Source organism: Vitis vinifera, chromosome 13, assembly GCF_030704535.1.
Source record: "Vitis vinifera cultivar Pinot Noir 40024 chromosome 13, ASM3070453v1".
In the NCBI taxonomy this organism is placed as follows: Eukaryota; Viridiplantae; Streptophyta; class Magnoliopsida; order Vitales; family Vitaceae; genus Vitis; species Vitis vinifera.
Genome location: NC_081817.1, coordinates 23,221,207 through 23,243,830, shown reverse-complemented (window position 1 = coordinate 23,243,830; position 22,624 = coordinate 23,221,207). Strand labels below are relative to the sequence as shown.

General features: G+C 36.6%; 1 protein-coding gene across 6 annotated transcripts; it reads right to left on the bottom strand.

Moving 5' to 3' along the window:
• Positions 1–1,613: 1,613 nt before the first annotated feature.
• Positions 1,614–21,784, bottom strand: LOC100254946 (F-box protein At3g54460). 6 transcript variants are annotated; one of them, XR_002029220.2, is made up of 11 exons: positions 21,037–21,762; positions 13,850–16,483; positions 13,525–13,738; positions 13,135–13,422; positions 12,990–13,049; positions 12,781–12,911; positions 12,373–12,487; positions 11,218–11,366; positions 10,246–10,361; positions 6,790–6,846; positions 1,614–2,147 (listed from the first exon to the last, which is right to left on the bottom strand). XR_002029220.2 is itself a non-coding variant. In XM_010647305.3 (9 exons), the coding sequence occupies exons 1-8, from the start codon at positions 21,483–21,485 to the stop codon at positions 11,220–11,222; spliced, it is 4,038 nt and encodes a 1,345-aa protein (XP_010645607.1). In that variant the 5' UTR covers positions 21,486–21,784; the 3' UTR covers positions 1,614–2,147; positions 11,218–11,219. The 6 variants fall into 6 exon arrangements, 2 of the variants coding, with proteins under 2 accessions (XP_010645607.1, XP_019073334.1); XR_784864.3 differs by lacking the exon at positions 6,790–6,846 and adding an exon at positions 5,972–6,369; XR_009467292.1 differs by lacking the exon at positions 6,790–6,846 and having other exon boundaries at positions 10,246–10,390.
• Positions 21,785–22,624: the final 840 nt, after the last annotated feature.

Genomic DNA, 22,624 nt, shown 5'->3' with positions numbered 1-22,624 from the left:
AAGAACAAAAAATAAGGTGTTTTTAAAAAACATTTTTTTAATCGTTTTTTATTGTTTTCATTTGTTTTATACAAATTGTTTTAAAAATTAATTATACAAAGAATAATTAAAAAAAATATTATATATAAAAATTATGTTTAAAATATATTTAAAAAAAGAAAAAAATATGTTAAAAATATTTTAAAATTTTAAATAAATTTTCATTTTATAAAAATTAGAAAACAATTTAAAAAAATTATTTTTGAAAACAATTATGAAACGGACCTAAAATAATTTGATTTGAAATCACGTCCCTTTCATTTCTTTTATTATGGTAAATATCTATGTAGTTGGTCTTACGTCTTTCTTCAATATGAATAGGGACCGACCGGTTAGAGTGGGGAGGCCGATTTGGCCAACCCCTTTCCAAATGTGATCATGAAGTTGTAAATAATAATTATAACAAGAATGAATTAGAAAGCATGAGAAGAACTTCCACCTTGTTGTCCTTCGGGAGTTTGGTTGTTGTGGGTTTTTATAAGGAGCCTGGGATTGGGTGAATTTGGTGTCTAACCATGTCTTACTTATGGAGCAACCTAAGTTACCCCTACCTCACTAGAAAATGATTATGGTTTCTTTGATTTGAATGTAAGGTCATAAGAAAATTGTAATTATGAGAATGAAGTCAAATCATATTTAATTTTCATCTCATTGCTTTAGATGCCACCACCATTGTGTAGGAGTGGAGAATGATATCAAATCACATTTAATATGTATTCCATCATATAAAAATTTGGTCATCATCGTCCCCGACATCATCCTAAAATATGACACCCTTAAGGCTTTCTATTAAATTGTATTGAAAGGGCCAATGAATTGGGATTTCCCTATTGGGTCAAATCTTTTCTAGACAAGCAGATCATTTATGATGAAAAAGATGAGTTTCAAGAGAATGATTCAGAATTCTTATGGAGAAGAACAATGCAGCACATGACACAAGATAGATCTTTCAAGGCTTTTTCGAATAAGCCAATTCATTTGAGACCTTATAGATCCAATTTATTTTTTTTCCTATTCAAAGATCTGCCCTTGCCAATGGTCAATTCCCCATTGACAGTTAGGGTGTTGGTTGTAGATCGTCTTGCCTTAACATGACAAGTGCCCCTTGAGTGGCAAGTGTTGTTTTATTCCTTTCATTCCCACATTTTTTAACGTTGACTTCATCTTCTTAATAGAAGATTAACTTATTTGGTTTAAGAAAATGGACGAGCCCCTAATGATATCAAAAGTTTTGGAACAACTCAGTTGTCACAATCAAATAAACTAGTAGCCAAAAACCGAGTCCTGAATCAGCATTTACCTCTCTTCAAATCTGGCCTGTTAAAAAACTAGTATAGAATTTGAATCATTGACTAAAGATACAAAGAAATGACATTAATAAGCAAACAAATGGGATCAATTTAAAAAGGATGGGCGAAGGTACAAAGCATTGGAATCCCATCTGCAGCATAAACCAATGAGATTGAAGTATAAAGCCATAGAACCTGAGTTATACACATGGTAACAGGTAAGAGAAAAGTTAACCTAAAACACTTAAAGAGATGGATTTGTAGTTTCAGATGCAACGAAGAACAGAACTGAATGGTTCCATTTCTTTGTACATTTTCAAATTGACCTCACATCAAACCTTCAATCAGCTGGATGCTACTATTAATCTGGACAGTGTTGGATGTTTATTAGATACAAGCCTAAACCAAGAATGTAAAAAAGAAATGAGGGAAGTCTTGGATCAATAGATTATTAATTCCATAAGCAGGCTGCTGGGTTCAATATCAATTACATTCGGAGTTGGTTTGCATTGTTGCGCCCTCCTGGACCCATCTCGCAACCCTCCTTGGAAAAGGATTAAGCCTACAACAGAAAAAAAAAGACAAAAAAGACAAAAACAAGGAGAAATTCACAGGGTACAATTAGCTTGGCAAATGATAAGCAGAAAATTAGCATAAGCGAGAACCATCTCAACAAAATGATAAGTCATAATAATCCTTGAAAATGAAATTATGATATCTCCTTTGGGAAGATGCCTGCTTGAGCCTATATACCAAAACCGAGGACTGCTGCTCCTGACTGCGAACAGCTGTCTGGATCCCCAACTGTCGATGCTGCGCCTGTACATAAATTAATTCAAGAAATCATTTACCAATATTTCTTTAAAAATGAACTTCATTCAATTCAACTGAAAGGCTCAATTCTGTAGCAAAAGGCATCAACAGGACAGAAGAGAGATCAATGACATGAGAATTTTATCAAGTTGTAGCCGAGATCATAAAAGACAATTTACAATATAACTTTTTCAATAGGCAGATAAAAAAGTACATTAAAAAATAGCTCCCAAGAAAAAAGGGGGCACATCCAAACCCCAAAAAATGTGCAGAGAAAGGCAAAAAAAAAAAAAGGAAAAAAAGCTAATGAACAGCTTAAGTTAACACCCCAAGAACAACTCTACTACTCCAATGATAATGTGAGAAACAGGTCGTTCATTCTTAGGTCTGGACAGTCCAAGCCTTAAAGTGAAAAGACTCAACAGACCCCAATAACAAAGAGAACAAGAAAGCCGTAAATGACAAGACAATTCACAATTTTATAGATGGTTGACCCACTTCTTCACTGTTTTACATAAACTGAACCAATTTTCTAAAGTCCACTCCCACCTCTTAAGTCAGGTTGATCATGAGTATTTCACCCAAACTGCCTCCCAAACTAGGAAGCCAACTCTGGAAGAGGCCTGGGATTCCAGTACCTCCTCAACAGGAAACCTATTGAAGGCCTAAATTCCATGCTTATCAGTAGGACTCACAGATAAGCATCAGGTCTTAGAATGCCACTGCAGCAATCTATCAACAAACTCTGCATAACCTGCAGAAAAGACTAATCATCTCCACTTCCGATCCTCTGAGTACCTCCAAAATATTGAACTACAATGTCCCCTTCTCCACCCCCTCCCAAAACTCAGCCACTCTTGCATTCTTATGAGCAGCTAGGAAAAGACAAATCTGAAAAAAGTCCTCAAAATAAAACTCTCCACACCATGCATCATACCACAATTGATCCTACAGCCATCACCAACAAAGTTACTCAGGCTCAAATGGAATGCCAGCCATCCTCTTCTATTCTAATGGCTTTTGCACAAAAACCTCAGAAGCCCCTCCCTTGTATAAAAAACCAAACAATTTCCCCCATCCAATAATGCCACCCCCATAAACCACTGGACAAATTGAGTTTTTATGCGCACACACAAAAACTTTCCTACCCAACTACAAATTTCCACATCTATTTGCTCTATAAAGCCTAGTTGGTCAACCTGTCTTTGACCCTGTCATAACACACCATTGGCCACTTCACTAAATAAAATTTCCTCTCTAAATTTCCAACACCTAGAGTAAATCCTAATGAAGCTTCTCCAGTCAAACACTCAGCATCTGGGAAAAACAAAAGGCAACATGAACTAAATAGATAAACTGGAACAAGTACTATTGATAAGCATTAATCAACCAACCCTAAATAAGTATTGTCCCTTCAACATAGCCAGCCTACTTTTGTACCTTTTGTCCAATAAATACCCACAAGGATTTAAAAATAAATAAATAAATAAATAAATAATAGCAAGCCTCTATAAAGACTAAGAGGTTGTTTGGTATATCTACTTAATGACTTAAAGTGGCTTAATAACTTAATTTAAGTTATTAAGTAAATTAAACATGTTTTGTAAAATAACTAAATATTACAACTTAAAGTTAAAAATAACTTTTAAGTATTAAGTCAAAATAGTCAACTTATTTTTTCCAATAAAAAAACATAAGATAGTTAACTTCTTGATCCCAAATCTTTTTTGTCTTATTTGCCCACATCTAATGAGAAAATATTTAACAATTATGACTTTACATCAATGATTCATTTTTATAGTAAATTTTATGGTTATCTTATATATCTAAAATACTTTTAAATATAAATGTTTAATAAAAAAAAATATTACTTAAGATTAATGAAATAAATTTTAGTTCAAATTAATGATAATAAGCATTAATTACAACTAACGAGGGTAAATATGTCAATTTGATAACTTTAAATAAATTTTAAGTTAATTTTACCAAACAATCTTAATGCTTAAAGTAAAAAAATAAGTAATAAATTTTAAATTAACAACTTAAGAACAATTTAACTTAAAAGTCAACTTAAACCATTAAGTAATAAGTATTAAGTTTTATCAAACACCCACTAAATTAACATTATCCTAGAAAATGAATAGGTTGAGACTAAAAAACCTAGGCTGAACCATCACTCAACAGCTAACATCCAAATAAGCTTTGTCATCCACTTGATCAACAAACCCATTAGAGGACCAACTATTTGGGTTGGAAACAACAATCGCATTTCCCCATTCATCCGTATTCCTTCATCTAGGGTTTTATTGATACAAAAAATATTAACAATAAAGCAGCAACTTCCTTCTATTTCAGTTGTTCTTTGTATGCATAAGGAAGTAATGAAGAGTAAATAGTGAATTTAATCATCAGCATATTAGGTAAACAATATTAGTAGTTTTTAGCAAATTAGTCAAGTAGCTTGGGGAATATTGTAGTGTAGTAAGCAGCAGGTATGCCCAGCTCCAGTAACAAGTTAATATTGGTAGCATTTTACTTTGTTATGGGGTATCAAAACAACTAGACCAATGTATGATCCCATTTTCGAGTAGATGAATCTCCAAGAATAGAAATAAAATATTCCTTTCCATCATAGGTCCAAAGTACTTGAATTTGAGTTTGAAAATGTGTTTTTATCATAGCCTAGAAAATTTTAAAAACCTTTTTTACTTTTGATTTTTTCTTCAACAATAAATCCAACAAACTCTAGTGTGGTCATCTACAAAAGTAATAAGCCACCTAGTTCTAGTTAGATCAAGGTCATCACACATGAGGGTCCTCAAATATCACTATGTATCAACATGAAAGGTTTAGATTCTTTATAAGGTCATGTAGGAAAGTAGACACAATGATGTTTAGATAATTGGCATGCTTCACATTGAAACATTAAAGGATTTTTATTCTTAAACAGAGATGGAAATAATTGTTTTATATGAACAGCTAGGATGACCTAATCTACGATACCATAACATTATTTGATGTTCAACAGAAGGAAAAAAAAAACATTATTACTCGCAAGTTGAGCTTGTCTACTCTTAATAGGATCCTCAATAAGGAAATAAAAGTCTATCAATTTCCTTAGCACTATCAATTGTCCTCCCCAGGCATAGGGCTTAAAATTCATTGGAAGATGTAAAAAATTTGGCAACACAACTCATGTCTTGTGTTAGTGTTGTAGTATGTGGCTCATATTTGAGCGAAAAGACATATGGAGAAAAAGGGGCAAATGCCGTCGCTCCACTTTGCTCCGACATTTGCCATTCAGGTTTGTGCTTTTTTGTTGTGGGGCGAACGATAGGTTGGGGGGATTGCCCCCTGCAGTACGGTTCAGGGCTATTTTTGGAATTTCATTCCTAAGGGTTAGTATAAATACCCTTTTATGTAACCCTAATTTTAACATAGTGAAAATCCTCTTTCCTTGTTTCCGTGGATGTAGACAATTAGCTGAACCACGTTAAATCTTTGTGTTCTTCTTTCTTGTTTTTTTCTATTTTTCACTATTAATTGTTGCACGGATTCCAACAGTTAGTTTACTAATAGAAAGAAAAATGCATGAAAGTTTAGGGACATGAAGGACAAATTCTAAAGTTAGATTTTTGAAATAGGGACTGAACCCTTCCCTGCAAAGGATGAAAAAAATTCATCCACAATTTTGATTTTCTGGTTACCTAGAGAAGGAGAATATGTAGAAAACAAGTTTGACAAGCTTGTCATATAATTAGAAGCACCAAAATCTATGATCCATGGTGTAAAATTTCCAGAATGAACATTTAAAGCACTGGGAGAATTACCTGTTTATGCTAAAGAATAGGATTGTAAAGAGTTAGAAGATGGAGACGGATTAAATAACCTATACAGGTGTTCCAACTGCTCTTTACAGAATAGAGATGCTTCAAGTATGGTTACTAGACTCTCAGTTGCAGCTTGCATGCCTTGGCCATTTCTCTCATGAAATCTACCGATGTTCTTCCAATTTTGTGCCTTCCCATGCAGCTTCTAACAGGTGTCTCTAGTGTGCCATGGTTTGTTACAATAATCACACCATATCTTCCCTTTGGGCCCTATCTTCTTTGGGCTCCCTTAACCAGCAAAATTGGCAGCTTCAGTTGTAGCAGAAGCAAGTGTTGAGTTCCCTGTGACGATGGTTGAAGAAGAGCCTCCCATCATGACTGATCTACGGCTTTCTCTCCTTCAAACCTCAACAAACACTTCTCAGATAGAGGGTAAGGGTTCTTTATTAAGGATTTGTCCACAACATCTACAGACTTCATCTAATTCTTTATTTGGCCCAGAAAGAAACTCAACTACACGTTCTTTCTCCATCCTCTTCTTAAAACAGACACTATCTACAGCACATGCCCATTCAAATCCATAAAATAGGTCCAATTATTGACAAAGACCTTTCAAGATGTTGTAATATTTAGTCACACATTGATCTCCTTGCTTTACCTCATGGATCTTTGATTTCAACACAAAGATTTGAGCTAAATTCCCAAGATTAAAGTAATTTTCCATCTAAGAAAATTCAGTCCATTCAGTTTGAGTGGTGATGTGCAGTGAAGGTTTATCATTAGTGCCATGAGATGAGGCTTGTAATGGAGGCATTTACCTTCTGTGAAGAATCTCCAGAATTCCCCTCCTTGCTGACTCCAAATATCAAATCCTCCTACCAGTAGCCAACAAAAAGAAAATCTGGTACTTGAGACTAAAAACAAGTGGATCAATTCTAGTAAGAACCTGACTTTGATACCATGAAAGTTTAGAGAAAAAAATTATTCCTCTATATTTTCTGTAAGTTTAGGATTACAAAATATATATAGGACTACTCTTGAGTGTATGCAAAAGGAAAATAATAAAAGGATACATCTATACAATTTGTTTTTTATAAGTAAAAACAAAATGTATATATAAAAAGGAAGCGCCAAAAAAGTGTCCCAAAATATACAGAAAATATACATAGGCTACCAAAGGGCACAACCAAGAGAGAGAGGGAGAGAACGAAAAACATTTTTTATTTTGTGATGACAAAAGAACCTTCCATGGCCAAGCCCTTAGGACTCTACATGGGGACCCAAACCTTGCGGTGCTGAATGCTGTGCAACAACCAACATTTGGTAAATTCAGGGTATCATAAGTGGCAGAATTCAAACACTCCATGTGCCACTTACTGGGACCACACTTCCTAGTATTCACCCTAATCAACTAGGCTACCCTGATGAGTGCCCTCACTTAGATCCTACCCAATTAATAAAGCTAAATAGAGACAATGGACCCTCATCTATAACCACCCCAGACCAAGACCACAAATTATAAACAAAAAAGTTTTTCATCCTTTGGATTGAAAGCTCCACATTATAAAAAACAATCATGTTCCTTTCCTTCTAAATTGTCTAATAGATGCATAAGGGGGCAACCTTCCAAGACTTTTTGTGATTTTTCCCAAGAAAGAACCATGCCACCCAAAGAGTCTCTCTAACCGAAGAAGAAAGGACCTAAGACGTTCCAAAGAGAGTGAAAAGCAGTTGTCATAAAATCCTTGTCTTCACAGAGTGGACAAGAATATGATCAATAGATTCTTTTTCATTATGGCCAAGAAAACATATGTTTGCCAAAGAAAACCCCCTCCTCTGGACCTGATCCAAAGTGAAGGCTTTCCCCCATGTCACCTTTCATGCAAAGAAGGCCACCTTAGGTGGCACGCATGAACTCTAAATGAAGCTCATTGAAAACAAAATTGGGTCACTCGGCTCCAAAGCAGAATAGAGGGATTTGACAAAACTTACCGCTCTTTAACTCGGTCCAAACCACTCTATCTTCCTCATCCCCATACACCATTTTTATCTTGAAGTTTCAGTAAAAAAAGCTCCACATTTTCCACCTCCCAATCATGAAAAGGCCTAGATAAGCATGAAGCCCAACCATCCCCTTCAATTGTTGAATTCCACATGTCCGCCACCCACACCTCTTTAGAAGCAGCTGGAGCAAATAAGGAAGGGAAAGAAACACTTAGTAGCTCATCTTCACACCACTTGTCCTTCCAAAACCTCACTTTCTGGCCATTACCCATTTAGAAAGAAATTCTGAATAATAATAATAATAATAATGATAATGATAATAAAAACTCACTCCTTTCTTATGGCTTTCCATAGTCCGACACCATGTCCATCCCTCATCTCGCGAGAACTCCACCCCCTTTCATCTTCACCATACTTCCCACTAGTAACTTTCTTTCGAAGCACCCCCCTTTCTTCAATAAAATGCCAACTCCATTTACAAAGGAGAGCTTTGTTCAACATTGAAAGACACCTCATGCCCAAAGCCCCCATTCCTTTTACCTAAGCAAAGAGTTGTCCACCTTACTAAGTGTTGCACGAGAGCCCCACCACCCCATTAAAAATCTCTCTGAATCTATTGTAACCTCAATCTAACCAGCCTTGGCATGCAAAACAAAGACATGAAGTAGATGGATATACTAAAAAGTGTGCTTCGAATCAAAGTAAGTCTCCCTCCTTTTGAGATATACTGTCTTTTCCACATGGCTAGCCTTTTGCAGAACCTCTCTTTCACCCCATTCCAAGTTGCCATAGATTTAAAAAGGGCCCCCAAAGAAAGACCCAAATAAGAGGAAGGGAAAACATCCACCTTATAACCAAACTACAAGGAAGTCATCTACATTATCCACACTCCCCACAAGAATTAACTCACTTTTGTCCAAATTGATTCTTAAACCTAAAATGGCCATTAATCACATAAACCACCAGCTTAAATAACTCATCTAATCCTATGACATCTCATAGAAGACAAGAGTGTCATCGACAAACAATAAGTGAGAGAACCTCATCCTCACCCCTACCCCTCACCCACCAACCCAGAAGATAACCGCCCTCTTAAGAAGACAACTAAAGGCTTCCATAGCAATCACAAATAAATCGGGAGAGAGGGGGCCCCTTCCTCAACCCCCCCACCCCCTATTAAAATGGGGAAATGATGGTCTCAGTAAGACGCACTGCATGACCTCACTGAAATGACTTTCCCAATCTTCTAACACCAAGAAATGATCAAGTCTCAACTTGGACTGATTGTTCAAATTACCACCCCAGGTGAAAGAGCCCCCTTTGCAATAGGATATCCCTTAGCTCCAGGTCCTTTATGACCTCTAAAAATCTCTTCATGGTTGAGGACAATCTACCTCCCCTACTATGCTCCCTTGGAAACTTAATCATGTCAAAAATTACCTTCAATGCACCAAAGGTCACTCCATAACCCCATGATAGCCCCAAGCTCATCCCAGAAACTATCTCTATCCCTCCTTAACAAAGGGTCATACAAATAATGACTACCCTGAAAACTAAAAACTAAAATACAATATAATCATAAATTTAAAAACATTGACTCAACAACACTAAATCAAATCACCCACATATTTTCAAATTATGATTTTCCACATCAGTTGAAGAGCCACAAAGAGATAAAATTAGAACAGAAAGAAAACAGCAAGCACCCAAGGGCAAAAAGGGCTCAACATCAACAACATGAAAGTGATGCAACTCAGGGGAAACATGAAATCCCCCAAAAAGAGCCTCAAGAACTTCTCCCTCAAACCCTCTGTTACAAATATATCATCATCTTCCTTTGCAAGACAATCAAAGTCTTTTTTTTTCTAATAAAGATAATCAAAATCTTTTGAGTGCCATTTTGCATCACATATCTTCTACCAAATCATTACCAATGATATCAGTTTCTAACTTCCTTGATTCATGTTCATCTTGGAGTTTCCTCCTGTTCATGAGGCTCCTCCAACTTTTCATGAGACATTCCTTGCATTAGTATCTTTCCCTACCCTTTCTTGTGTTTCCAGGTTTCATCTCAACATTATTCTTTAGTTACACTCATTACAAAATTTCCCTTCAAATTTGAGGAGCTAAAGTACCTCAGCTCATTGAGCAGGAAAAAAAGAAAGAAAGCACCTGCTCAATCATCTGCAATAACAAAAATGACCACTTTTGGTTTTGGTTATCCCCTAGTTTACTAAAGCTATAATGTATACATTCCAAGGTTTGCTTACCCTAGTAGCTTCATATTGGATGATCCTCCAAAATTCCAACTCAGGACAAGCCATTGCTCCACTTTCATCAAGCAAAACAGCATACACCAAGAGTCCCATGAGTATTTTACAAGAACCTGATTAGGTCATCCAAATCAAAAGGTTGCTGGGAAAATTACATGTCAGGCCTGCCTTTTCATGTTCAATTAGAAAGTACGCAAATGTAAAGCAATCTTTATAAACAACTTTTCAACCATTTTTTCAATTGAAAAACTAGGAAAGCACTTTAGACTTGAAAATTTATGCCAAAATACTACAAAAGAACACTCAAGTTCCAAATTAAAGAAAGTCCAGTCTGAATTATAAAGTGTGAAAATTGGCAGCCTGTTCCAATTGCTTGTGGCTTCTTGCCAATGAATTTCCATTGTGGTCACCATTCATATTTTCAATAAACAGTGATGCAAAGCCTATGAGGGTGGTTTAAATACCAGTAAGTTAGCAGTTGTAAGCACAAGTTCACATAGTTTGTAATCTTCTGATTGCCAATATCAGTCATTGATCAGCCATATAACAGTTAGATTCAAGATGCAAAAGTCAAGGAAAAATCACAGCACATGAATGAAGAAATTATAAATCAATTTTTCAGAAACACCACATATGATACCTAGTTACCATCACTAACTCCCCTGAAATTAATGCAGTTACAGGTCTAACAGGATACCAGATTCTCATGGCATGCAAGGAAAGCAAATGCAGGGTGCCTAATAAAATAAAATAACTTAACCATGAAAAGATCTGTTGATTCTTGAATAAAGCAAGCATTATAGAATGACATGTCAAGAAAGTAGCAGGTCTGGAAAAAATGTAACTCAAAAATCAAAAACTTAAGGTATGTTTTATGTCAAAATCAAATTTAAACTGCATAAAAGAGATGAAAATCCAATAAAGAAACAAGAATATTGGATATGAATTAGGAAATTAATTTGAACATACATTTACATCTTAGAGTTTGTCCGCACAAAGCTAAGATGAGCCAGATAATTGCTCTCAGCAAAATCATGCAATGAACGATGAGCTCGCACCCCTTCACTATAAGGTTTTCCAAACTCTTCCTTCAAGAATCTTCTGCACTCATCAGCATCCTGCAAGATTACAAAATAAGTAGGAATAAAGCATGAAGAAACATAACAAAGGAACAAACAAAAAATACAGAAAAAAAAAAAGGAATGAAAAACCAAAATGAGGTTCAAAACAAGTTTTTTGATAGGTAAATAAGTGTTTGCATTAGAAATGCCTAAAAGTGGCAAAAACAGTACACACGAAATATACAAACAACGCCCAAAAAACTAGGCAGTAAGAAGGCCAAAAAAAAGGCCTTCCCCTGACTTAACAAACAACCAATCTATAAAGTCAATCAAAGACAAAGTGTAATCCACTATACACCCTAGCCCAATTCAAAAAAGAATACAAGAAAAAAGATTTAATAGCTTAGTCGGACGGATCAACATCATTGAAAGCTCTTCCATGATATGTTTTAACAATGTGAACCACAACAGGATAGACAATTATCATCCTCAAAAATCACAGAAAGTTAAAAGCTCCAGCAAGATTTGTAGGCAATAGCAAACCAGAGAGAGAGAAATGAGATAATAGGAAGACTCCCAAAAAGCATTTGAATGTAATGCTTTCAAACAGTGGAGGAGCCAGGCAGTGACCAGGAGGGACAAATGCCACCCCCCCCCCCCTCTCCTTAACCTCTTTCCTGGCTCCACCCCTGCTTTCAAACAATCTTAGTTTAGATGTATGACATGGCTACCTAACCCAATTTCATGTCAACATTAGTCAAACTAACTCAAGGAAGAAGCATCTTGTCAGTATGGTTAATGCACTTTGCTTAGTGTTGGCACGAACCTCCTTTCCAACCCTCCTGCCCTGGTACCCCAACCCCAAATCATCCTCCCCACCCACCCTGTGAAACGACCAGTGAGAGCACAAATTTCCATTTCACAGGGATATCACAATCAATTTTAAGGAATCATTAAAACTAGGTCAACAAGACAACTGAGTATAGGAAAAAAAAAACAGGTCTTTCTCTTATTAGTGCTTCATGGTAATAATGCAATAACATGTCAGTACCAAAAGCCATACCTGTAAAAATTCAAGCATTTGCTCTTCGATTGTACCACGCATTGCTAAAGTTTCCACACGAATAGGCCGAGTAGCACCCATCCGGTGGGCACGACTGATCACTTGTTCTTCCATGCTGGTAAGTTAAACCAATAAAACCAGTAAATCTCTTTGAAAGTAAAAATGTGCCAACTAAGGAAACTCTAAATGTCATATAAATTTTGCAGCACAGGTAGTTTGTGGCAGAAAATGAAGTTGTGAATGGTATTTGTGATTTAATTTTGGCCAGCAAAGCTGGACAAGGAAGCAATAAGAAAGTCCAGAGCACAGAATTAGAAAAGCAACATTTTCTGTTGGAAACATCTAACCATCCGATACCTAGACATTCAAAACATATTTCCAATTTGCGGCACTCAAAATAATTATCACCTTCTGTCCCATATTGGTTCCATCAAAAACACATGTGTTACAAAGCTCAAATCAAGGCCTAATGCTGCACTTCCATCCATCAAAAGAGCCATACAATCTGCATCATGCTGGAAGGTGGATAGCGACTTCATCTGAAAAACTGACAGTGAATTAATCTTGGAAATAATTTAAAGAAAGTTGGAAATACAGAAAATGGATTATATTAGTACCTTGTTGCTAGAATGCATCGGACTATACATTCCAGAAAATTTGATACCAGCAACAGTTAACTGGCAAAGGAAAAAAAAAAAATTGGAGTTAGCATCAAGAAAAGCATACTAAGGTCAGCCCTAGTTTAAGGCAGATTGCAGCTACCTGCTGTTCAATAACATGTATATGCTCAAGAAACTGAGAGAATATTAGAACTTTCTCTGGGGATATATGGGAAGTTTCATCATTCAGTCTGGTATAATCTTGCTGTAACAGTGCATTACAATTGTTTTGCTCAGAAAGAGAAACAAGCTCATCAATGTCTTTAATATCACTGTCCTCATCCATGGCGTAGCCACTCTTTCTATTAGCCTCCTGCAAAGCTTTTAGTCTCTTTACAATATAAGTCACTTTGCTGCTAGATGTTGATTGCCAATCAGGATCCCAAGTATCCTGTATAAAAACCACAATATATCAAATCATAGAACATTGTTTGAGGAGTGAAAATTTGAAGAAAATAGATATGATTCAACATATTTATAGTACTTAGTTTACCTGCTTATATGAAGGCTGTAACTCAATAAGGTCTTTGGGAACAGGCCACTTTGGGTTGGGATTTTCTGGACGGGTTAATATTTCAGGAGACTGCATCTCATATAAGTTACCACAGCCAGGAAAAGTACACTTTTCACTGTCCAAAGCAACACAATCAAGACATAAAAGATGCCTACATGGTGTAATGACAGGTAGACGGCACCACTCTTTGCATCTAAAAATAAAATAAAAGGAAGAAAATAAAAATAAAAACAAAATCAGTACCTAAATGTAGCGTAACAGAATTTGAAACACATCACACAAAACCTCAAAAGCTGAATGTTACCTCATACAGGCACCACCATATAGGAGGTTATATTTTATAAAAGCATACTCATCTGAAATAGTATCAAGACCATTTTCGACTAAAATATCCATTGTTTCTTGGATATCTTCACCAGCATCCGTTACTTTAATATGTCCAGCCACACAGCAAGACAGCCTAACATTCTTAATAGTCGAAATTCGAAACTTCCATTGCTTTGGATTCAGCAAACTTTCCACATGAGAGGGATCATTCCAGTCAGCCATTAATATATTGCGCCGCACTGTAACTACCAATTCATTGTAACTCTTTGCATGCTCTTCAGTGAAATTGAGAAATGTCACTTTCTTGATGCAAGGAGGAATAGTTTGCAAGTCAGCCTTTCTAGCACTAATCATGCATCTGTGGAGTAAAAGCAATAGACGTGATCGACCCTCTTCCATCTCTGCCTCAAATGGCCTAAGAATGCCATCTTCCCATGACTTTTGATTCTGCCCATAACCTTCCTCATGAAGGAACTTAAGCATGGGTTGAAGATGTGATAGTTGACTATTGGGTGTGTTAGGAGTTGGTGTTCCCGTTAACAACCAGCGATTTGAAGCAATCAGTGAAACAGCCATTTGCAATTTGTTTGTCAAGTTCAGACTAGAGCCAAGCGTGTGACCCTCATCTAACATGACTCTAAGCCAATGCACTTGCATCAATACACTTCTCTTATGGGGCCTCCATTCTGCACTTAATCTGTTAAAGGTAGTTATAACAACATCGTAGTCCCAGGCCAGATTGTGTGCACAAGGCTTTTTATGATCAGTCCAGACATAAACTCTCAACTGACCGGGTTTGACATGCTTTTGGATTTGGGTTTTCCAATGATCAACAAGATTTGATGGAACAACAACTAAAGTTGCCCTTGACAAATATAACCTGAAAGAATCTAATGGTTCACATAGAGCAATTCTTAGAGCAGGCAAATCAAAAACTAAGTTCTCAAGATTTTCTGGGTAATACCATCTACTAGTTCCCTTTTCAACTCTCCTAACAAGACCAAATGCTTGAAATATCTTATGGAATCCATGGTCACCACCAGATACTAGATGCGTGTCCAAGACAGGGCGTCGAAGACCAACAGTATCCATTTCTGAAAGTTTATCTGGAGAAAGTTTGGTTAACCAAATTAGTGCTTTCTTAGTTTGAGAATTTATAAATGCATAGTGCTCCTTAAGCACACTGGTAAAAAATGATACATTCTGCTCTTCTCCCCCAGGAGTTCCTTTAGCATAAAATCCCGGTAAGTATGTTATCGGCTGGCGATCATCCCAAGATTCTTCTGGAACCCTACAACTCTGGTATGAAGGATCAGAGTTCATACTACAAAACCAAGCTGCAGCAGCATCTGCTACACTTGGTTCCCCAAGCCTCCGCCACTTATGACAAGCATCACACTGAATCCAAGTTTCATTACATTCAGAATGATCTTCAGAATCCTTCTCAGACCTCTTGCACTTGTGTGGCAGTCCATGCGATATACCAACTCGCTTGTCAACAGAGAGATGTCTTGGAGTATTTGCTACTTGCCTCCTTTCACTCGAATTTTTCTTAAGCTTCCTTTCTTTACCAAACCCAGATGCTTCCTCATATGCATAAACGAGATTTCTCTTGACACGGCTCAAGCTCCTGGTGCATCGAACTACACGGGTTGCAGGCATAGAGCGCACAGTTGTTGGTGATTTTATTACTTTACCAGGGCATGAATCAGTAGATCCTGCAATTTGCACACCAGGAATCACTAACCTGGTTCTTTCAGGGGAAGAATATTTTCTATTCTCCATGGGAGTAGGTTTATCTAAAGACAACCAGCCCCTTCGAGCAACCTGACCAAGAATCCTTTTTCCCGAGAACATTTTATTGACACTGACATTGTCACTGGTAAGCTCATAATATCCACATCTCTGGTCTGAATTATGTGTACACCAGATTACTTGTACTCCATCTGGTGGGTCTGCCCATGTTCCTTGAGTCTTCAAAATAAGAGAGAGAGCAGTTATAGTCTTACCTAAACCAGGCTCATCACAGAACATCCCCCCACGGAAATCTCTAATCAAGGGGGGCATCCCAGTGACTATTTCACCAGTGACAGTATTTATATAGAAAGCAAACCCATCTTCAGTTAAAAAATCTATGAACAAAGGGTGTGGCAGGATTTCAGCATTCCGCTCACGCTGCAACATCCACTCAACTGCTGCATGCTGATGAGGAAAAAGTTTGAGCTTCATGCATGGCATGATAGATGCAGCCAAGGATCTTAGATGATGACAGGTTGCAGACACCCTGACAAGGTCCATTGGTGCAAGTGCAGTCAATATATTAATCAAAACATCATCAGATACCTCCCAAATGCCAGATTGACAAGAGGCATCTGATGGTTTTACTCTTGAGGAATCAGGCTGTCCCTTCATTGCTACACTAGGTAAGCTCTTAAAAATTTCATGAAGTTCAAATAGCTTTTTCTTGGAAGGATCTAGGGCATTGCAATGCAGCTTACATCCAAGAACGTGACAATCAGAGAGATTCCACAGACTCCTATTGTCCCCATCATTGTATTTATAATACTCTTCATGATTAACAAGCACTGAACTTCTCTCTTCCCAGTCACAACTGCAGGGAATGATGTTGAACTGGATTAGCATAAAAGACTAACAAACCAGCAAGTAAACAAAAGTGGGAAAAAAAGTAAAAACATTCAGTTAGGCAGACAATATGATGAAATCATAGGAATAAGCACAAAAATGCATGCACTCACTGAACACAGACGCACACCATAACCTAACTTCTGATTCTTCCCTCCGCCTTTATATTTGTTTAATTTAAGACTTATCAAGAAAAAAATATTAGCTATGACAGAATCTTATGCAGACATCTATTCAGTATATATATATGTTTCTGTTTTCTTTTGCGACTAAATAATATGATATTTCTAGTAGGTTCTGTATGGTTGAACCAAGTTTAGGTTGTACAAAGAACTTAGGTGTACCAGAAGACTTGAATAAAAAGACATTAGGTCAGCCCTTTTCATCCTTCAGGTCGTCTGAGGTGGGTTCCAGATCTCACTCTATCAACGAAATCTGACCCACATAATAAACCGGTGGAGAAGAGTAAACCTAGACCTATCCCCAATAAGAAGACTACCTAAATATGAACTCCACCCAAATCAATAAGAAGCATTTTCAAGGGTATTACCTAGCCTTGGAATTTAGACAAATGTTTACTTGGATCACTTTTTCATGTATCCATTAGAATTGGAACTTGGGATCACGTTTTAGTGATATATGATGAATATGTGCATGTCAAATTTATATAATTGCATTATATTTGTTGGTTGCTTTTTTAGATGTTTGAATTTTGATATTTGTTGTTTTTGAATTGGAATTTTGGATTATATTTAGTGATGTATGAGCATATGATAAATGTTAAGAGCATAGGAATTTATAACATTTTATCAATTGCACATCCACCTTAGCCTGTGTCTTACTTCAATCAAGCACTTGCCAGTCTTGCCTTGAGTTGCATCTTGCACCTCATTTTGTTAAAGATTACTATATGACATCAATATCCACTATCCCTTGGTACTTACTAAATAGTAGTATACCGCTTGCCCCTGATTAATCTAGTCACATGACTCGCATCAACTAACAAATAAAGTTAACAAACAACATGCACCATGGCTCAGCAATACACCACAAAAACCTCAAATACTATGACGATAGCAGCCCACTCCCTCAACTGCACCATTGTTTTAAAATTAGCATTATCTCTATCATAACCAAGAAAAATTATCAAACCACAATTCTAAGCAAATACTAGAAACTGCTACTGTGATGATTTCAGCCATTAAACGCACATGCAAAAATGAAATTCAAGAGCAAAAACAGCATCCCATACAGAACCTGTTAAGACTTGTAGTTAGTTACATCTGTTGATGACAACTTGGCAAAAGTTAAGTTTGTTAAACCAATCAATATGCGTGTCATTTTTAGTAGAAAATGATTTTTCTTTTTTTTTAGATTCTTAAAATGGTATGTGAAAAGGGTTGGTTTGAAAAGCTGTACAATGTTGTTATTGGTTTTGGTTTCCAACCAGCCAAGTCAGATTAATTACTCTTCATTTGAGTAACATCTCAACATTCTACCATCATTTTGGTGTATGTAGATGATATTCTCATTTCTGGAACTAGTACCAAGGCAGTGAAAGAATTGATAACTAGCCTGAATCAGAAGTTTGCCTTAAAAGATTTTGGTGTTGTGGATTATTTCCTAGGCAGCCAAGTAAAACACACTACAGAGAATACTTGTATTACTGATTTGTTGTGCCAAGCTAAGATGCAATATGCTAAAGCAGTCAATGCACCAACGATAAGTGGACTTTAACTTACACCATATAGAAGTGAACTCTATAGAAAGTTCACAGAAGTACAGAAGTGTAGTTGGGGCCTTGCAGTATGTTACTCTTTCAAGACCTGAAATAGCTTTCAGCGTTACTAAGGTGTGACAATTCATGCAGGACCTTTTGGAGGCTAATTAGAAAGCAATTAAATGAATTTTAAGATATCTAAGTAGAACTTTGGAGTTATGCTTGCTACTCAGAAAGTCACCTACTGCTCTAGACCTTGTTGGTTTTTGTATGCAAACTGAGCATTGAATTGGTATGATAGGAGGTCTAAATCTTGCTGTTGTGTCTCTCTAGGACCAAACTTAATTGCTTGGCACTCTAAAAAATAATACACGGTTCCAGATCCTCTATAGCTGGAGTATAGAAGTTTGGCAAATATAGTTGCAGAAACTTGGTGTTTTTTTTTTTTTTTTTTTGATAAGTAAAGCAATTATATTAAAACCCAAAAAGCACCTAAAGTATACACGATGTATATAAGGCCAAAAAAAGGAGAGAGAGACAAAATGCCAACACCCTCGCTTCACTTATAGCCCAACCAATTAATGAAATCTAAAAAGGAGAAAGAAGTAGACTATATGTATCCTAACCCACTCCAAAAACATGTACGTGGAGGAGTGTAAAATCGGTCTGTTAGTTCAGAATCTTCAAAAGCTTTTTGATTTCTCTCCTTTCATAATGTCCAAAATAGACACTAATGAGGGCATCCTTGATTGAGAACGGCACCACCCACTAAACATCAAATATAGCCAAAATAAGGTGCCACAACATGCTTGCCATAGGACAATAAAGGAAAATATGGTTTGCTGACTCCTATTCACCCTTACACAAAAAACATCTGTTTGGAAGACTCCAACCCCTCTCTTTTAGCTAATCCAGAGTTAGAATTTTTTCCCAAACTGCTTCTTAAGCAAAGAAATTGACTTTCATCGGCACCCAAGGATTCCACACCAAGCTTGTAGGAAAACCTTTCAATAACAACCTTCTAAGAAATAGTAGAAAGATTTGACAGAAAAGGTGCCCCCCTTTGCCAATTGCCAAACTATAACATCTTCTACTCCTCCACTGATCACATGCCCTTACAATCTTCTAAGCAACCCTTCCACCTCACCAAACTCCAATCATTTATCTGTCTTATGAACACTGGTTTCCAACAACCAGTCTCCCCAGCCTACTCCCACAACTGATCTACCCAAGCTTCTTTAATAGTGGCAATTGAAAGTAGCTCTGGAAATGTCACAACTAAAGGTTCCTCCCCACACCACCTATCTTTCCAAAACCTCACCCTCTTGCCATCTCCCACCCTAAAGCCAATCCTCTCATGGATCCCCTTCCACCCACATCAAATCACCTTCCAAAGACTCACCCCATAGCCTTCTATTGAAATTACAGAATAACATACCTCTCTTCCTCTCCATACTTCCCTACAACCACTTGTTTCCAAAAGAAATCATTCTCATAAGCAAATCTCCAACACCACTTCCCAAGAAGGGCCTTATTTAGAAGAGATAACTTCCTAACTCCTAGGCCCCTTCCTTTTTTTCCTAGCCAACAATTGATCATCTTACAAAATGAGGCTTGCTTTGGAGCTCTCCCTTCTCCCCCCCACCCCGAGGAAGTCCATTTGAATCTTCTCCACTCTAAGACTCACCTTACTGGAGATCACAAATAAAGACATGAAATAGATAGGCAAGCTAGATAAAGTGCTCTTTAATAAAGTCAGTCCCCTTCTTTTGACAAGTACTGTCTCTTCCACAAAGCAAGTCTTCTTTGAAATCTTTCCTCCACTACATCCCAAACATGAACAAATTTCAAGGGGGCTCCCAAAGGAAGACCCAAATAAGTAGAAGGGAGAAAACCTACTTTGCACCTCTAGCCAATTCCTCTATATTAGAAGGGAGACTCACCTTACAGTCCTTGCTTTGTGAAGGACATTTCAAGCCAGCCAAAGTACTAGTTATATGCTGTGATAATTTAAGCACAGTGATGCTTGCTGCAAATTCTATTCTTAATGCAAAGACTAAGGATATAGGAGCCACATCTATATTTTATCAGAGAATAAATTTTGCAGAAACAGATAGATGTGCATCATGTGCCCTCTGTTGATCAGATTGCTGATGTCTTCACCAAGGCAATTTAAGACATCTGATGTACAGCTTATTCACAGTAATGAAAATTAATAGTCACAGAATATTCTTTCCCGTTTCTTTAGATTCTTAAGAGAGCCAATCAACTAATGGTATATTTGGTTCTAAAAAATATTAAGGAAAGCGAAACTGTTAGAACTAAAATAATTTTCTCATATTTGGTTTTTCTATAGAGAATATGAAAATTAAATATAATTAAACATATATATGTATTTTCAAGTTATCAAATCTTTATATGGAAAACTTAAAATAACTAAAATAAGTTTAAAGTAAAATATAAAAATAATTTATTCACTCTAAATCCCTTTTTATTTTCCCTTAGTTTTTTCTTTCTTTCTACTTTCTCCCTATTTTCTTTCCGGTGCTTTTCCCCAAATTTTCCGGGATGCAAACATAGCCTGAATGTCCACCCTAAAATCTCCGTCTCTAAGAGGCTTGCGAGTAAGAAAGCTAATTCAGAGATCACACAGTCCATAGTGAGCTTGCCTCAGTTTCTACGATCCATTTCGAACCAATTGCACTCCATCACTCAAGCATTTCAAAACCACATTTTAAAATAAATCATTGGCAATGCATTTTTCCAAATGAACTGAAGAAACAAGAGCAATAATGTTGCACCTCAAATGCCTGAAGAGAGCACCGGCAGTGGACGCCGATCGAGGAAATTGCCAGCCGGACCACAACTCAATTGGAAGATACACATCCACAAGCACCACAGCCCTAGCTTCTCCACAAACTCTAACCACTCGCGCAACAATTTTCACACATTTGTGCACTACCAATGCGTGAATCTGACGAACCACGCTTATACTCCCGTGCACCAGCCCAATTCCCCTCTTCCTCTTCCGCCTACTGCATTCCCCCGAGTCTCCAGTGGACGTCTTCGCTTTGGAATCAACCGGGGACAAAATAACGTCGTTCTCGGATCTGAAGCCGACCTCGGATCCGTCTCCGAAGATGTGACAGCGAGTGCCGGAATCGAGGGTTTGGGGCGGATTGATTGCGAGAACTGCACTCAAGAAACCGCAGTGTTTGTGGTGTGGAATTGAGTGGTCGTCCTCCACCATTTGCAGATTAGGATTTGGAATTTCTAGGGTTCCGGCCGTCACCACGACGACGATGACGACTGGTTCGGCAGGGCTTTGTGATGGAAACGATAAAGCAGTGTTGATGAGACTGGTGGGACCCAATCAAAGTTGAAGAACTGTTATGGTGTTTCACGATGTAGCGTAGCGTTGTAATCACTAATCAGTAATTTGGTCTCGTCGGGGCCTTAATCACCGTATCCTTCCGACTGCTGTTTCTGACGTTCTCCCGCCGCCCAACATTGATAAAGCAGCCCTTGGGCAGGGTTGGCAGGGTTGGCAGGGTTGGCAGGTTCAATTTGTTTTTAAAAAATGATTTTCAAAATTAGGAGCTTTGACCCAAAATGTCACATTTTTTTTTTTAAATTCGGTAAAGTAAACCTGAAAATAATATCTAATATGTATGTATCACATTATTGCCACGTAATAAAATCATAGTTGATAATTACGATTTTATTTTTTAAAAATAGTTAAAACTGTAATCATCAATCACGATTTTAACTTTAATTCTAAAACCATGGTCGGTGATTACGGATTTAATTTTAATTTTATATATATATAATTATATTGTTTGATTTAAAATATTTAACTTTAAATTTTTAAATAAAAATATTATATTATTTTGATTTTATATTGACTAAAAATATATAAGTGGTTTAATAAAAATATTTAACTTTAATTGATCTCATTATTTAAATAATAGTAATACATGAAATTAAATAATTAATGTCTTTAATTTAATATAAAAATATTTATGTTTAATTTTATTAAAATTTTTGGCACTATACTCAATACAAATATAATTAGTTATAAATATACTATTTTATGCCCTCATGATGAAGAATATTATATTATTTTGTAAATTTGTGAAAAAATTAAAGTCAATTATACATTTGTACAAAATATAATATGACTTCAAACAGGTAAATAATTAGAAAATTACTTAAATACAACAAAAATAATTTTTTTTCTCCATGGTTTTCCTTTCAAAATGGGATCAAAATGGAATAAAGAGGCTTAAAATTTTAAACTTAAAATGCCAACCTAATAAAATTTGTTTTTCCACTTCTTAAAATATAGAATTGTAGAAAGAAAATACCGATGTTTTTCCAATCAATTCA

What these genes read in the sequence shown, in the direction of transcription:
- LOC100254946 (XM_010647305.3), bottom strand. Translation starts at nt 21,485, where the DNA reads ATGGTGGAGGACGACCACTCAATTCCACACCACAAACACTGCGGTTTC. An exon ending in GAACCAATATGGGACAGAAG is followed by an intron (nt 12,488 to 12,780) that starts GTGATAATTATT and finishes TTAACTTACCAG; the next exon opens with CATGGAAGAACAAGTGATCA. An exon ending in AAATGCTTGAATTTTTACAG is followed by an intron (nt 11,367 to 12,372) that starts GTATGGCTTTTG and finishes GTAATCTTGCAG; the next exon opens with GATGCTGATGAGTGCAGAAG.